Below are 17,962 nucleotides of genomic sequence, written 5' to 3' on the forward strand. Positions count from 1 at the left end.
TGATCAACAACATTATTAAACAACTTCAATCTGAATCAAAAGAATAACAAATCAATACATAAACTATAAATCAATTAATAAGCATTCAATCTCCATCAGGTACTGTGTTCCGGTAAGTCAACGAAGAAGAAGATGACGTTGACTTCTTCCAATTCAGCACTGGAAGAAACAATTATTATTATTATTATTATTATTATTATTATTATTATATGTTTCTATTTGGTCCTTACTGTATGAATACAGTCGGAATGCACCAGAGGAGGTAGAAAGGCGGCGGCAGGGTTGCAGCGTTGGGGCGGCGGCGCTGAAGCAGTGGAGCGACGGGGTTGCAGCGGTGGGGGAGTAGGGCGGCAGTGGAGCGACGGGGTTCGGTGGGGGAGTTGGGCGGCAGTGGAGAGAGGAGGGGATCAGGGTTTGGGAGTTCTGATGGAATAAGAAGAATGATGGAAAGAAATTGGGTTAGAAGAGGTGAGAAGTAGCAATACCAACACTTCTGGGAGAAGAGGGCGCGCAGACGTTTTTTAATGAAACGTCTTCGAAAAAACAAACACACTGCAGAGCCCAACGTCTGCGCGCCCTCTTCTCAGTGCAGACAAAAGAGGTGGAGAAGTGCTTCTGAGGAAAAACAAACAGCACCTAAGTGTCTCTAGAAAACGTATCTCACTTTCCTCAAGCTCCCACTTTTCCAGTGACTTGTACCTTGTGCATTACATTTTGTAAACAGAATCAACGGATAAAAACATTATAGTTGTACGGGACACGTTAGCATAAGTGGCTGTAATGTTGTATCACGGGTTAGTTCATAACAATATTTACCTCATATTTGGAGCCATATTCATTGTTATTTTATGATTGAAATTTAAAAAGCGTAAATGAACAGAATGTCTAGTAGACAAATTTAACACAACAATTTGTCTACTTTGGTCCATTCCAAAACCGTCGTTCCGTCACTTCTAATTATTAATCGACTTTTGTTAGCCAGCCAAAATCTGACACGGGTTTTAACATCGGCGAGTCGCTAGTTTATTTATTATATAAGCGGCAAGTGGTTTTATATGGGTGGAAAAACCAGTATTATATCGGTGGAAATAGTTTTATATGGGCGAAAACTAGTTTTATAATTGTGGTTCGTCAATTTTTTAGTAACTAGCGGCTCAAGAAGCTTAAAGTAAAAGTATTAAGATCATATATAGTGGTAAAGCCCTACCTTGAATATTTGTGACACGTGATGTCTCAGTCAACAATGAGGTTTTCGTAAAAAGTGTTGTGGTGGTAAAAAAAAGATGTTCAAGGCTTCAAGCATTAGTTCATTACTCCCTTCACCCCCCCCCCCCCAACCAACGATTCACGCCTAACCCAAAATGCTTGGGGGCGATGTTCCATGGCGTTTTGGGACTTTTTCCAACCACCAAAACGCCTACTACAGTTAATATAAGAAACGAAAACTCTCATATTAGAACACGTGGAAAAATGAGTAGCTATAAAAACTATGAATTTAATAATTAAAAATGACGAGTCGTCACCCTTAGAACGGACTTATTTTGAATTCTTGGTCAAATAAACAATTTTTAGATATAATTTTTTTTTAAATATATAAAATGAACCAATCGAACAAAAAAAAAAGTATTTATTGGTTGAATTCAATTACATGGGATGGCTAGCTTTTAACCTCGGTTTAAGTCGATAAAGGGTGGCTAGCTAGCTACCGTTATTATTTTACTATACAAAAGAATAGAATAGAAGAATATTAGTAAGGCATATTCTTTACCATATTCCCGCGCTTTTCAATTTACGTTTTGCTTTTAAACTCCACTACCAAAACCGTCAGATCACTGACCATCACTCACGTGACCCAAACCAACGGCTGAGATTTTACCACATCTTATGCAGTTAATATGGATGGATCCAAGTAATATTCGTTTGGCATCCACTATTTCTCTTACCATATATAAATACCTCCTCGTACTCCTGAAATTCCAACAACAAAACACAACTACTTCTGATCATCAAACGTACATTCGAATACTCCGGCGAACATGTCTGGAATTATTGTGGTTTTTGACTTCGACAAGACGATCATTGATATTGATAGTGACAATTGGGTGGTGGATGAATTGGGTGCTACTGATCTCTTCAACCAACATGTTCAAAACATGCCTTGGAACTCCATGATGGTACTATGTTTTTTAAGGTTTTTTTTATTAGTTTTTGTAGAGTTTAAGGATGTTTAAGGTTTTCTTAAACATGTTTTTTTTAGATCTTTGATAAATTTCGTGTTCTGTTTTCGAAGTTTAAGAATGTTTAAGGTTTCTTTGATTAGTTTCACGTTTTTGTTTTCGGACAGTTTAAGGATGTTTAAGGTTTTTCAAACATGTTTTTTTTTGTTGTTTTAGATCTTTGATTAATTCAATGTTCTGTTTTTGTAGATTAGAATGTTTAAGGTTTCTTTGATTAGTTTCATGTTTTTTTGTTTTCGGAAAGTTTAAGGTTTCTTTAACATGTCTTTTTTAGGTTCTTTGGTTAATTTCATGTTTTGTTTTCGTAGTTTAAGAATGTTTAAGGTTTCTTTGATTAGTTCCATGTTTTTTTTGTTTTCGGACAGTTTAAGGTTGTTTAAGGTTTCCTAAACATGTTTTTTTATATTCTTTGATTAATTTCATGCTCTGTTTTCGTCGTTTAATAATGTTTAAGGTTTCTTTGATTAGTTTCATGTTTTTGTTTTCGGGCAGTTAAGGTTTCTTAAACATGTTTTTTTTAGATTCTTTGATTAATTTCATGTTCTGTTATCTTAGTTTAAGAATGTTTAAGGTTTCTTTGATTAGTTTCATGATTTTGTTTTCGGACAGGTTAAGGATGTTTAAGGTTTCTTAAACATGTTTTTTTTAGATTCTTTGGTTTATTTCATGTTCTGTTATCTTAGTTTAAGAATGTTTAAGGTTTCTTTGATTAATTTCATGTTTTTGTTTTCGGACAGTTTAAGGATGTTTAAGGTTTCTTAAACATGTTTTTTAATTTTTAAGATCTTAGATTAATTTCATGCTCTGTTTTCTTAATTTAAGAATGTTTAAGGTTTCTTTGATTAGTTTCATGCTTTTGGTTTCAGACAGTTTAAGGATGTTTAAGGTTTCTTAAACATGTTTTTTAGTTTTTAAGATCTTAGATTAATTTCATGCTCTGTTTTTTTAGAGTTTAAGAATGTTTAAGGTTTCCTTAAACATGTTTTTTTTCCTCGGATCTTTGATTAATTTCATGTTTTGTTTTCTTAAAGTTTAAGGTTTCTTAGACAAGTTATTTTGTGTTTCAGATCTCATGTATTGTTTTTGTAGATTTAAGCATGTTTAAGGTTTCTTCAACATGGTTTTTATTAGATCTTCGATTAACTTCATGTTTTGTTTTCCTAGAATTTAAGAATGTTTAAGGTTTCCTCAAACATGTTTTTTTAGACCTTCGATTCATTTCATGTTTTGTTCCTGTAGTTTAAGAATATTTAAGGTTTACTAAATTAAGATGAACAATATCTAATTTAATTAAAAAAAAAAACAGGACAAGTTGATGGAAGAACTACATTTACAAGGCAAGACAATCGAAGACATCAAACAAGTACTAAATCGTGTCCCGAAACATCCTCGGATTGTTCCGGCTATAAAGGCGGCTCACGCTTTAGGGTAACTAATTTAACCTAGTATATTGTTCATTTGTTCTATAATTTTTGTCTTGTGGTCTTTTGATGTTTGTATAATCTAACGTGCGAAATTATTTCAGATGTGATCTAATGGTAGTTAGCGATGCGAATACGTTTTACATTGAAACTATTTTAAACCATCTTGGGATCCGAGAATGTTTTTCGGAGATCAACACGAACCCAGGATTCGTGGATGATGAAGGCAAGTTATGGATCTTGCCATACCATGATTTTAACAAATCGCCGCATGGTTGCAGTCTTTGTCCTCCTAACATGTGCAAGGTGAATCTTTATTTCATTATTTGAATTTTATAATATAAAAAAATAAGAATATTTATATTATATCTATTTATTATTTTAGCTAATTTGTATCAAAAAAGATTTTTCACTAATATTAAAATGTGACAAGATTTTAAAACCTATGAAAATTTGTAGGTTTCCGTTTATGAAATTTTTATTAATACCTTTTAAATTGGGGTACTATGAGGTTGTGGTTTGCTAGCCAATCTATAATAAATATACATCAAATTGTGTATTTTGTTTATTAATACTTTATTTTCATATAGGGTAAAATCATAGAAAGGATTCAATCCACTTTCAAGACCGAAAACAATAAACGAATTATATATTTGGGAGATGGAGCGGGTGATTTTTGCCCGAGTTTGAAGCTTGTGGAAGGGGATTACATGATGCCAAGGAAAGATTTTCCTGTTTGGGACTTGATATGCAAAAACCGACAACTTATTAAGAGCGAGGTTCACGAATGGACCGATGGAGAGGATCTTGAGCGGATTCTTTTACATATTATTACTTCGTTGATCTCGATTGACGATATGAAAAAAAATGACGACAATACAAGTCAAATGTTTGATTGCAAGTTTGAGACTATCTCTCTCGGAGCTTTGCCTAAATTTCTATATGTTCCTCAGTAACGAATCTTCGGATTATTAATAATCGTCTTCCTAATCTTATTGTAGTAGTCTAGCTGAATGTGTGCCGATGAATGATAAAAGATTGTATCATATTTATATGCTTTTCATCCTTATGATTTTAGGGATGAATTGCTTTGCAATTATTGACCTAATTAAGTGAAACATATTAATTACATTAGTTATACTCTCTTCTCTAAAATACCTATATTTATTATATGCAAAACTAATTATAAATTTATTGGACCTAATTAAGTAACTCATGTATTCTCATTTATTGTATCAAAACCCAATTACAATTAAGTGTATTGTTTTTTTAAAGATAATGGGAGAGGTATGTTGCTAAACGACCAATACATGGTCGGATATAACCCGATAGCTCTAAATGATAAGGATAATTTGGGTTATGACTTGTGACCGGTCCACCCATTATTCTTGTCTATGTGACAAATAGCGTGGAGTGCATGCTCAAATGACTGCCAATTGGGGGTGGGGGGGGGGGGGGTTCCTACTTAACCATTGCATGTAGTAGTAGCTAGGATATATGATGTCATATTCTCACGTTACATGAATATGAATCTAAAAATTTTAATCTAACACATTCATATAGAATAAAATTATAGTTAAATTCTAGAATAGATAAGGCGCAAAAGAAAAACACTTAATCAGTTAATTGTACGATTTTTCTTAACGGTCAACGAATAATGTCTTGCTACATGGGGAAATTCATACATAATTTTTGCCAACCCCATATTCCTGCCATCGTAGGTAGCACTGAGTGACCCAAGCTCACCATATTCTGTTATTGGGAAAACTCATCTCCTAAAGGTCCACCAACAAAACCTGGTTGAAATCAAATTCGAACTTAACAACCAAAATCTTCACTTCCCCACCATAACAATTAAAGTAAAGCTCATTAACACATATTATATATATGACTTATAGATATTGAGTCAGGTTAACGTACAATACTCCTTAATGTACATTAACGTACGCGAATCACGCTCAAGGCAAAAGCAAAACACTCAAAGGCAAATACAAGACAAAAACAAAACTCTCAAAGCCAAAAATACAAAAATGCTCAAGCCAAACTACAAAAACGCTCAAGAAAATCGTAATACACTCAAAACGGGTTTCGTGAAGAAAAGTAAAAAATTAATCGATTAACGATCCAAATCTGTTTTTTTTTCGGTGAATCGATGATTAATTGGATATGTATTGATGATTCCGAGACGTTGGAATGTAATTTCATGAATTAATTTCGTGAATATAGGTATTTTTGTACGTTAAGGATTATTGTATTATATCCTTTATCTATAGATATTATCATGGTCAAATACAAATAAAAAAGGTAAGATATATAAAATAGAGTTTTGATCAAATACAAATACAAATAACTAAATTTAATTATATTAACACCATACTAATTATTATTACTCAATAACTTTTGAACTAAATTAATTATTATTACACTGTTTTATATTTTATAACATAATCACTCTAGTTATTCTCTCGTATGTTTAATATATTAGTTTTTATTTCGGATTCCACCGTGTAACTAACTGAAATACAAACTATATCAAAGAGTGCTAGTGTCGTCTTACCCACCACGAAAGTTGTGGGCCGAGAGGACTCGAACGTCACTAGAATCTGGTGGTTGGTATTAATATTATTATTAACCAGATCCGCAAATTCATGGTCTATGAACCCAATTCTCGGATAAATGGATATTCGTAGTCATATTCCAATTCATATTCTAAAAAGGTGTATCAACTTTACACCATTTAAAAATACATCCACCGTTAGATCACTTAATACTTGTCACATGACACCAAACCAACGGCTCAGATTCAATCCCACTACTAATGTAATAATAATATTCCTTTGGCATATTTAATCCATATTCCATTTTACATCCTATAAATAGATTCAGTTATGTAACATAGTCCACAACAAGCACATACATTACTCTTAACATCAAATCAAGTACTTGTTCTTCGAAAGAAATGACGGGAATCGTCGTGGTTTTCGACTTTGACAAGACGATTATCGATATCGATAGTGACAATTGGGTGGTCGATGAGTTGGGTGGAACCGATTTGTTTAACGAACTTCTCCGTACCATGCCTTGGAACTCCGTCATGGTACTTTTTAGATTTTTATTTTATTTCATACATATATAATGTTGTTCGTTTTTTAATGTATGATTTTATTTTGAAAACAGGACATGATGATGAAAGAGTTGTATTTGCAAGGTAAGAGCATTGAAGACATTAAGGAACCCGATACATCCTCGTGTTGTACCAGCCATTAAAGCTGCATATGCTTTAGGGTAACTCAACTTTTCAATTTTTATGTACACAAATATATTTTTTTGTGCATGCGATTAGTTTGTGACTTTTAACAACTTTGCTATAGGTGCGATTTGAGGGTGTTGAGTGATGCCAATTTGTTCTACATCGAGACGATACTAAAACATCTCGGGATACGAGAGTGTTTCTCTGAGATTAACACGAACCCGGGTTTCGTTGATGAGGAAGGAAAGTTGAGGATTTTACCATACCATGATTTCCACTCCTTCTCTCATGGTTGCAACCTTTGTCCACCCAACATGTGCAAGGTGAATTTTAGTTATTTGAAATAACTAATGTTCTATTATTTTTTTTATTGGTGTATTAGTTTTTATTAATTTTAAATATTAAAATTCTTTTTATCAGGGTAAAATAATAGAAAGAATTGAAGCGACTTTAGAGAATAAAAGGATCATATATTTGGGAGATGGAGCCGGCGATTTTTGCCCGAGCTTAAAGCTAACAAAAGAAGACTACATGATGCCGAGGAAAGATTTTCCCGTGTGGGAGTTGATATGCAAAAACTGTCACCTTCTTCAAGCCAACGTTCACGAATGGATCGATGGGGAAGACCTCGAGAGAGTTCTCATTCAACTTATCACGACAATAATATCGAACGATGATAACGTTGATAACACAAATCAATTGTTTGATTGCAAGTTTGAGACAATTGCCCACGAAGTTTTGCCTAAGCCAGTCTATGTACCATGATAATGATAAATTGATAACTATTGTATTTCAAATTTCATCCAAAAATGTTGGATCTAATTAAAATAATATATATGGAAAACCGATCTAGTTATATATTTTGTATTTTGTGTTTTTGTATATTATATTTTTGTCTTTTGTTGGGCCCACACAATTTTTATTTTCGGATTTTATTATAAAATAGTCTTTTCTTTTATTTTCTTTTTTCTAAATTATCAGTATACAAAATTGTTTTAGTATGCAATTTTTTTAATATACTGATATACGTTTACACTTTCAAATTTAGTGTTAGGAAGACAAAAATGAAATTTATTAACAGGTGACAAAACTTTAAAACTTGAAGAATACTTAATGCATAATGTTATTTTTATTTTGTATTAAAATTATTTTTCGGTGAGCAATATTACATATTAAAGTAAAATTTAAAAGTGTAATAATCATGCAGATATATGTCAAGTCACGTTTTGTTTCTTGGAAAAATAGTGCTTTTGGAGAAACTTTTTAAACTTCGAGTTTGTAGGCCTTGAATTTTGCTAACTGCATCAGTTAAGCAAGAAAAAAGGAAGCCGAAGTACCCAAGACCGACTTTTCAAGTGATGTATTCAGAATAAGGCTCATAAGTCGGACTTTTGTTCCAACAAAACAAAAGCGAATCTCTCTAAATCAATAATTCAAAGAGTCAATCATCACAGGTTTAGAACTGAAACATAATAAAACAAAGCAAGGCAAAAAAACGACAATTTAAATTCACAATAATTCAAAGAGTCTTACTAAGTATTCCAGGTTTAGTAATGTCACACAAAAAACGACAGTTAAAATTCGTAATAGTACAACGTATCTCACTTAGCATTGAGTGAGATTCGTTGTACTTTTACGGATTTTAACTGTATCAGCCATAATAATAAGCCCATTTCTTGTATCGGCCCAAGAGCCCATTCTAAATTAAACATAGCAACCACCTATCAGGCTATCATGTTGCCTTTTTTTCTATTAAAGTTTAATGAATGAATACAAACAATGTTCAATTCCATAACAAACGAAAATGAACCAAAAAATATGTCTGTTTACTTTATTCATGTCCGTTTTGTTCGGTTAATGTTAACTGAATGTACACGAGCATGCCCCATTTAATTCATTTACATGCAACTCTCATAATCTCATATGCCGATTTATATTTATTTAACGGGAGTTATTGAACATTGTTTTAATACAAAAATACATACAATATAAGAATGAATAACGCGCTGACCAGTGAAGTTTATTACAAAGTACAAACTAATAAAGCTTAAATTATAAGTATGCTGCTTAACAAAAAAATAATAAATACTTTTACTATGACAAATGCCACTCAAAACAATGTACATATAAAAAATGGTGACACAAGTATACTTTTTTTTAGTAATTAACATTTTAAACAAGGATTATACCCTGTTTAAAAAGTTTTAATTACCAAACCAAAAGGAATGTATAAAAAATGGGCTTAATTGTTTTCCTATTTAGTGACATTTGCCATAGAATTGTAACTTTGAGAGGAAGTTACCGGTAACAGTAAAAGAAGTTACAATCATGGTGCAGAGCTACTCCTGCAGCTGGACCAGTACTCGGTAACAAGCTTTGAGAAATACGAATCCGATTGCATGAGCTTCGAGGGCTCATCATACACACACGCACATGACAACACCATACAATTTCTAAATTATGTTTTTACTAAAAACTAAAATGTATTACAGTTTTATCAGAGTAACGTATTTTTATATTTGAGTCAGCAAAAGCATACCAGAAGATAGGACCATGACCACGACCATGTCACTGTCTATTACGGTTGGGATTCTGTGGGCCACGGTAACGACAGTGCAGCTTGAAAATTCTTGCCTTATAATCCTCTGTACAGTGGCATCAGTGTCGGAATCAATGGATGCAGTTGCTTCATCAAGAACTAGAATCTTGTTTCTTCTCAGTAACACTCTTCCAAGACAGAATAGCTGGCGTTGACCCATACTCCAGTCTTCCCCTCCATCACTCACTAATTGTACACGAAAGAACACAAAGATCTTAGATTTTAAAATTTGAAGTATTATACGACAAACTGCATGAAATATAAACAGAGTTTACAAATTGTCCTGATTTTTAGTAACCAATTTTGCAAAATGATCCTTGCTTAAGTTTTCAATTAAAATACTTTTAATTGGCGGTCAAATTACTTAGTTTGCTGAGAGTCGGATTAATGTAACTTGGTAGAAATGTTACGCCTGATTCATCGTAGATTGCTAAAAGTTGGAAAAGTGTATAATTCGTTTCGAGTTTTTGCAGTTTGTCCAGATATGAATATGATTATAATTCAGATAACAGAATTTAACTGCAATCTTCTAACGATTGACTCACCCGGAGAATCTAAACAGTTTGGGAGAATGCTAACAATACTGCTAAGCTGGCATTTCTCCAATGTCTGCAAGAATCAGTCATAGTAAGTTTGGCAAGCAAAGAGATCAACTTTAGAGCCCTTTTGAGTTGTACGTGTCATGTGTACCGGCTCATTTACTGGTAAATGAATTAATTTGGGTTATGTTTCATCTATAATGGGTCAAACAGGTAAAATAAAAAAGGTCGAATGGGTAAATATAGTCTTGAAGTGTATTTTAGTGCATGCAAATAGAAACTTCTTAATTTGTTTTATTAAAAAATGATGATTGTTCCTGAATTAATATAATTTTTATAGTCACATTTTACGCACATAAGGCCCAAGGTTATACCTTAACGCCCAGTGCATTAAAGCTGAGTTGGCAAGGGTTAACGAGTGGCATACCACTCCTTTCATGGGTTAAAGGCGTTAAATGCAAGGTGGGTTAAAATGTTAACGGGCTTTAAAATCCTCTACACACACACACACACAATAATTTAAGAATCAATTTTACATGATAAAAAAAGAGGTAAATGGGGGTTAAACAATTTTCTTAGGGTGAGGTGGAGTGAAATTAGGTAAAGTATGTGATTTGGTGTCTACGTGAAGTTAAGGCGCGTGAATGTATACCTCATGGCCTAAGCATTTATTTGTGTAACTTATCCCCTAAGGTCACATTTTAAGAGCATTTAATGCATATTAATGAAACTGTTACTCTTACCTTCCATATTTCATCATCAGAGTGAAGTTCTAGTGGGTCCAAGTTTGTTCTTATGCTACCCTTGAAAAGGGTTGGTTCTTGAGGGATGACACTTAGTTTCATTCTGAGGTCTTTTAGGCCTATAGAGCAAATGTCCAAACCATCTATAAGAATTTTTCCACTATCGGGTTCCACCAAACGGAAAAGTGTAGTTATTAATGTTGTTTTCCCACTTCCTGTCCTTCCAACAATGCCAATGCGGGTCCCTTCTTTGAATGTGCAAGTAATTCCTTTCAGAACTAGTGGAGCATTGGGACGATACCTAATCTGTAACATGCAGACAAGATAATATATTAACAAAAATGTTACATTGTATTATTGATTGTAGCAACATATGATATGTTCCGGTGTTTTTGCTGATTTTTCAAAAATTGCTAATGTGGCATTTATTTGTAATTTTGGGTGGTGTATTTACAGGCCGTGTGGCGTCTAATAGTAGATTTAATCATTATTTTCATATATAAACTTTAAAGAAAATATCATTTATCAATCTGGTAATTAGATATAATTTTATTTTTTATTTTTGCATATGCGCCTAAGCGGCATCTGATGAGGCGGCCGGCATGGCATCAACAGTGCCATATTAGCAATTTACAAGTGAGTTTAGTTATAATGAGTTTGTTACCAAAATTGGTACTAGATCAGGAAGAAGTGTAAACTGTAAAGTTCGTTTCTATTACTTGCAGTTCGCCCTTTTTCCAGACAAAAATAAGTTGGTTGCCCAACAGAAATTAGCCAAACTTGGTTCTCTCTTTATGCAAGTAACAAAAGGAGAAAATGTTAACTGACCTTGACATCATGGAGCTCAATTCTACCCTTTGAAGGCCAAGAAGATGGTGGTCTATTGCCCTCCACAACTGCTGCAGGCTCTCGTGGAATGTGCATATATTGTTTGATCCGTTCTACTGATATAAGGTAATTTAAGAGACTACAATACCATCTTGTCAAGAACACATGAGCATTTGTCAGAGCCAGTGCATATGAAAGTGAAAGCCCAACTAACCCTACACAAGTATCAAATCATTTTGATAAGTTAACTGACATATGAAACTTATGACAAAGTTTATATAATAAATAGAAACATGTATACCTGGAGGAATATAAGCATTTGGAAGTAAAACCAGAAGAATAGCAGCGGTAAACAGTGTCAGGCTTTGAAGTGCTTCTGCTCTCAAAACCAACCACTCCAATGTGGCATTCGTGAAAATGAAAGCACGTGCATCAATATCTACTAACTTTAAATAAGTTTCAAAAAAAAGATCCTCTTTCTTAAACACCCTTATTGTAGCTACACCAAGTGATGTTTCAGATGCATAATTTACCACAGGTGCTTTTGTCGTTCCATTGATTCTGATAAGTTCCCTTGCAGATGGCTGATATAACCCCTGCACGCGATAATAGGTTTTAATAATAAAATAAAAGTAGAGCAAAAGTTTTTTTTTAAAAAAAGACGTTCAATTCACCTGGAAATATTTAGTAGCTACTAGAGCAAAGATGCCTACAATGAGGACTTGCCATGTCACTGATGCCATAACAGTAATTATGGTGAGCAGTTCAATACTCGAAGTCACCACAAAAGTAAATGAGAAGGATATGTCAAAATCCAATACGCTCAAATCTGTCGAAGCCTGCATGGGTAACTTAGTAATTTTAGAAAGTCACCTTGTTATCTTGGGGTGTGATGGTCTTAAGGAACTTACTCGTGTTAGAATTCGTCCAACTGGCGTAGAGTCAAAAAATAGCATGGGTGCACTGAAATCGAATCGGTGAACTTTGAAAAGAAGGCTTTAGAGGCTTTTAATCCCAAAAGGGTAGTGGATAAAGATCTTAAGAAAACAAAAAATGCACTTGTGACTGAAATCATTGCATACACACTGATTAAAGTGACACTGGTGAATTTAGGAATTTTAACAGCAAAAGCTAGCCAATAACTGGCTGCAGCCTGAAGAGCAGAAAACCCGAGTTGGGTTAACAGACTTGAAAAAAAATAAAATCCACCTTCTGAGATAACAATATAATCCAGAAAAGGCTTCCACCCAACATCACCAATTGGTTTCTCTTCTTGCTCAGTTAACTGAACAGATTTCTTTGATATCTCCTCATTGATTTCATTTCTGTGGTTCAAATTATTTTTATCTTTTAAGTGACCATTTTTGTTGTTACAAGATGAAGACTCCAAATCTGTTATAACATTTTTGTGAGCATTCACAAGCTGCTCAAAAGCCGTACCTGCCATTATGAGATCCTTGTACATTCCAGATTGAGTAATTTGACCATCTTCCATCACCTTTATTCAATTAAAAAATTATTAGACAACTAAAATATTCTAGAATCTCATGAATTGTAAGTCTGATAACCGTCTTATTACCAGAATGTGGTCAACCTCTGAGAGAAACTCCACTTGATGAGTAACAAGAATGACTGTTTTTTCCCTTAAACAGGTCATAACACAATCCTGGAAGTTAATAATTCACATGTAATGCGCAATAAAGAAACCAGAACCAAAATAGTTGAATTGAGAGAATCTAACATTAAAAAGAGTTGCTGCTGTATGTGCATCTACAGCACTAAAAGGGTCATCAAGAAGATATATGTCAGCATCATTGTAGACTGCTCTAGCAAGCTGAATCCTCTGCTTTTGACCACCACTCATATTAAGTCCTCTTTGACCTATTTCTGTTAGATCACCATGGTCAAAATCATTAATATCCTTATCCAAAGCACACGATTTAATTGCATTTTCATATCTGATTGCGTCCATTGGCTTTCCATAGAGTATGTTATCCCGAATTGTCCCACTTTGAATCCAGGAAGCTTGACTAACATAAGCAATGGATCCAAAAACATCCACCTGGATGCAAGCAATAGCAATAAGATTTACAAATATACATACGGTTTCCAAATAAAAATAAAAAAGTAGTTTGTGGACTCACAGTTCCTGAATTTCTGGTTATTTCCCGGAGTATAGCATACAGTAGTGATGATTTTCCAGCCCCAACGGGCCCACAAATCACGACTTTCTGTCCTCTAGTAACCTCTATATGTATGTCTCTAAGTGTTGGACAGGCAGATTCTGGATCCCAACTGAAATTGCCATGTTATATTCTGACACATATGTCTGAATTTCTGTTTTCTCTACTTTCAGTCACCCCTTCATTTTCTAGTTCATTCTCAACCAGAAATGAATTAATCCTATCAAATGACACTTTAGTCTGGATTAACATTGAGAGAGCCTGTGGAAAGTATTTGACTGGCTCAGACATCGTTCTTAAAGTTGCCAAAATCGTGAAAATTGTGGCGGCGTTTAACGAATCATTATTGAAAAATGCACACCCAAAGAGTATAGCTGAAGAAATAATGGTTGGCGACATCCAATACAAAATCGACCCGTAAGCCTTTTGATACTGAGACTCACTTAGCCATTTGAATTCACTCTCTCTGAAAGAATCAATTAAACTCTTGAACTTCTCTTCCCATGATTGTAACTTGATAATCTTCATATTGTTTAGAATTTCAGAAGTGGACCTAAGTCTCTTATCTTGTGCAATCATAAACTGTAACTGACATTCCTGAAGTGAAATTGCAAACGGCACATTTAAAATCCCACACAAGATAAGAGGAACCAACCCAGGGAGAACAGCAACTCCTACAACAGAGAAAAGAACACCAATGGCAAGAAATAGCTGAAGAAAAGAAGTCCAGCCCACATGAATCCACATAGGGAATTCACCCATTCTGTAAGCATCAACAGCTATATAATTCACAACTTCTCCTGTTGAATGCCTTTTTCTCCCTAAACTAGAAAGTTTGAGCTGTTTATCATATACCGCTACCATTAAGGCTGACCTCATCCTCATGCCTAACCTTTTTGCGTCAAAGAAAAAATGTCTCTGAGACAATGATTCAAACACCTTGACTACAATCAAGCATCCTATCAATAGTAGTCCATATTTAAAATCTTTTATCTCGCTATTCGAATAGTTGACAAACGCATAGAGCAACACCGGACCAAATATGACGGAATAGTCCTAATCAAGGCATAAAGTCCTATCAGTACCATTTCTTTATAATATACTTTTTTCAATGCCCTGCCGACTATGTTACCATAGTTTGAGGTCTTCTCCCCTTGAAGCGAGTCCCATGCTATTTTAAATTGTTCATATGCAGTAACAGCTTGGTCTTTAGGTGCTAATGAGGGAATGTCTTCAAGAACTAGTGGCTTTCTATAACCTAAGGAAATCAAAGGATTTACCCAAGAAAACACCAGTTTGCTGAAGAAAGAAGGCTCGCCTACTTGGTTTGTGTTCTCTTCCTTAGTTCTATCAGCCAATAGAGGATCTAATAAGCTCTCTGGTGCCTGTTGAGTGACAAATTCTTTGCCATTTCTTAGGGCACAAAAGAAAAGTAAGAAACTGACAACCCATTCAATGAATTCCAAGATTGCTACTCTGTGTTTCTCTACTAAATTCTCGATTTCTATCACGGATAGAGTCACAAACAGTAACATCCACCAAACAGAAACTAATATTTTGATCAATTTTGACCTTTCTACTAGCAATGAAACGGTCAAAGTTATCCATATAACTACTCTACCAACATCCAACCCCCAATCCAAACAACTGAACTTTCTAGTTCCACCTATCACCTCCCATAAACAATCACCAACATAACCACCACACGTTACAAAACAACAAACCGCAACCGATACTGAAATCCAATTGCTTCTCCTCACATGACTCTCACTTACCCTGTATTTTATTAAGTAAACAACTAATAAAATCAAATAGAAGACAACAACAAACAGTAAATTTAAAAAATCCAGAACAATCCTTTGACCATGTGGAGAAATTAAATCACATGCATCCTCACAGATGCATTCTCCTGCAAACGCACAGTTGTATACAAACCAATCAACAATTACTACACATGGAGTCAAATTGTGCTACATAAAACCTAGAATGTGTACAAATTACGATGACAGCGAAGGCAAACGCATAATCGTGTAGAAACTAATCAATAATTACTACATATGGAGTCAAATTGTGCTATAGTAACCCTATAATATGTACAAATTACAATGACAGATAACAGCAAACGCACAATCGTGTAATCAAATTAAGCTACAGATAAATGAAATGATTCAATAATTGAAATATATTATTCGGGAATACACATTGAATGCTAAGATTACACATTGAATTTCTGGTTGAAACTAATCAACAATTACTACATACAGAGTCAAACTGAGCCACAATTAACCTAAAATGTGTACACATTACAATGACAGTTGGAGTCAAATTGTGCAACATAAAACCTAGAATGAGTACAAATTACGATGACAGGTGGCGGCAAACACACAATAGCGTAGAAACTAATCATCAACAATTACTACACGTGGCATCAAATTGTGTTACAGAAAATATAGAATGCGTATTAATTACAATGACAGATGAAGACAAATGCACGTAGAAACTAATCATCAACAATTATTACATATGGATTATGGAGTCAAATTGTGCAGCATAAAACCTAGAATGTGTACAAATTACGATGCCGGATGACAGCAAACCGCAAACGCACTGTTGATTCTAATCAACAGTTACTACATATAGCGTCAAATTCTGCCACAATTAACCCAAAATGTGTACACATTACACTGGCAGCTGGCAGCAAACGCACATTCACGTAGAAACCAGTCAACAATTACTACATGTTGAGTCAAATTGTGCAACATAAAACCTAGAATGAGTACACATCACAATGACAGATGGCAGCAAACCACAAGCCGGCACAGTTGTGTAGAAACTAATCATCAACAATTACTACATATATACTTATATAGAGTCAAACTGAGCCACAATTAACCTAATATGTGTACACATTACAATGCCAGCTGGCGGCAAACCGCAAACGCACAATCGTGTAGAAACTAATCATCAACAATTACTACAACATATATAGAGTCAAATTTTGCTACAATTAACCTAAAATGTGTACACGTTACAATGCCAGCTGGCAGCAAACCGCAAACGCACAATCGTGTAGAAACTAATCAACAATTACTATACGTGGAGTCAAAATATGCATAAAACATTAAAGCCTAATGTTATAAGGAAAACCGATTAGTATAAATGAAACGTGAAGTTATACCGAGTAAACGCCACATTGACGCCATTGATGTTGAAGAATGAAGACAATGAGACCTGAATTATTGACAGCCAGCTGCTGCTATTGCTATCGCTACATTTAAAGCGTGTAGCACGTGCAGGAAACATCCATCGTAATTATAATAATTATCTTCGTAGTCGTTTTCCGACTGAGCAGTCATCGTCTTGTAGCAGGCGGTTGGGTGAGAAAATTACACCGACTTCATTTGTTTATTGTTTTTTATTCACTTGTTTTTTAATATTCGTCTTACTAGGAACTAGGGTCGTAAAGTCGTAAACGGACTGAACTGAACCGGACGAGACCATTAAACTTTCGTCAGATAAACGGACGGTTCATAAACACTCTACTGAACGAAAGTTCGTGTCCGTGTCCGTCAATTAAGAAATTGAATTTATCTGTCGTCCGTTAATATTGTAAGACAAACGAACACTACTAATAGACCCTAAGGACAGGCGGTCGCCAACAGACACTAATGAACATTAATGGACAATTATACAATAACGACTCTAATGAACAAACAAACATAAGCGAGTATATATTAATTTCAAACGGATCATTATCGGACGTTCACGAACAATAGTGAGCGAACATGGTTTCTGTCTGTGTTCGTCCGTTAAGCTTACCGAACGAAAAAAATTTTCATGTCCGGTTCGTTTATTAAACGGAAAAAATAGATGAACTTATCACCGAACGGACATGCATCGGATGTCCGGTTCGTTTACAGCCATACATGAAACTTGAACGCGAGACGTTTTCGTATCAAACCTAGTGTTAAAAGGTTTTGTCAATTGACCACCACCTTATTAATGATTAATTGACTTTCATTATTATTTTAGTGTTTTTTTAATGATAATTATTTTTCAATTTAGGTGGACTTTGGAAATAATATTTTGAAATAGTATCAAGTTTCTTTTATTGAAAGTTTGAAACCACTTAAATTAACATGTTAAAGTGAAGAAATTTTGA

General features: G+C 34.4%; 1 protein-coding gene and 2 pseudogenes across 3 annotated transcripts; 2 read left to right on the forward strand and 1 right to left on the reverse strand.

Moving 5' to 3' along the window:
* Positions 1-2,017: 2,017 nt before the first annotated feature.
* Positions 2,018-4,674, forward strand: LOC143534359 (inorganic pyrophosphatase 2-like). Its single transcript, XM_077028864.1, has 4 exons — positions 2,018-2,174; positions 3,544-3,665; positions 3,763-3,964; positions 4,249-4,674. Exons 1-4 carry the CDS (start codon positions 2,037-2,039, stop codon positions 4,612-4,614), a joined length of 828 nt encoding a protein of 275 aa, XP_076884979.1. The 5' UTR covers positions 2,018-2,036; the 3' UTR covers positions 4,615-4,674.
* Positions 4,675-6,506: 1,832 nt separating this feature from the next.
* LOC143534312 (inorganic pyrophosphatase 2-like) lies at positions 6,507-7,752 on the forward strand (annotated as a pseudogene). Its single transcript, XR_013135529.1, has 4 exons — positions 6,507-6,755; positions 6,836-6,943; positions 7,030-7,231; positions 7,329-7,752. The product of XR_013135529.1 is annotated as an inorganic pyrophosphatase 2-like (transcript).
* A 993-nt stretch (positions 7,753-8,745) lies between these two features.
* On the reverse strand, positions 8,746-17,006 carry LOC143534360 (ABC transporter C family member 8-like; annotated as a pseudogene). Its single transcript, XR_013135539.1, has 12 exons — positions 16,979-17,006; positions 13,762-15,709; positions 13,359-13,679; positions 13,197-13,283; positions 12,529-13,115; positions 12,292-12,456; positions 11,919-12,213; positions 11,618-11,832; positions 10,790-11,095; positions 10,053-10,116; positions 9,437-9,693; positions 8,746-9,333 (listed from the first exon to the last, which is right to left on the reverse strand). The product of XR_013135539.1 is annotated as an ABC transporter C family member 8-like (transcript).
* Positions 17,007-17,962: the final 956 nt, after the last annotated feature.

The sequence above is a fragment of the Bidens hawaiensis genome, unplaced genomic scaffold (genome assembly GCF_021521415.1).
Source record: "Bidens hawaiensis isolate Kalapana, Puna unplaced genomic scaffold, B.hawaiensis_p1.1 tig00010132_1, whole genome shotgun sequence".
Classification (NCBI taxonomy): domain Eukaryota; kingdom Viridiplantae; phylum Streptophyta; class Magnoliopsida; order Asterales; family Asteraceae; genus Bidens; species Bidens hawaiensis.

Bases quoted from the DNA above. Each gene is read 5' to 3' on its own strand.
- LOC143534359 (XM_077028864.1), top strand. From the start codon at position 2,037: ATGTCTGGAATTATTGTGGTTTTTGACTTCGACAAGACGATCATTGAT. The intron at 2,175-3,543 runs GTACTATGTTTT...AAAAAAAAACAG, and splicing joins TGCCTTGGAACTCCATGATG to GACAAGTTGATGGAAGAACT. The intron at 3,666-3,762 runs GTAACTAATTTA...AAATTATTTCAG, and splicing joins AAGGCGGCTCACGCTTTAGG to ATGTGATCTAATGGTAGTTA.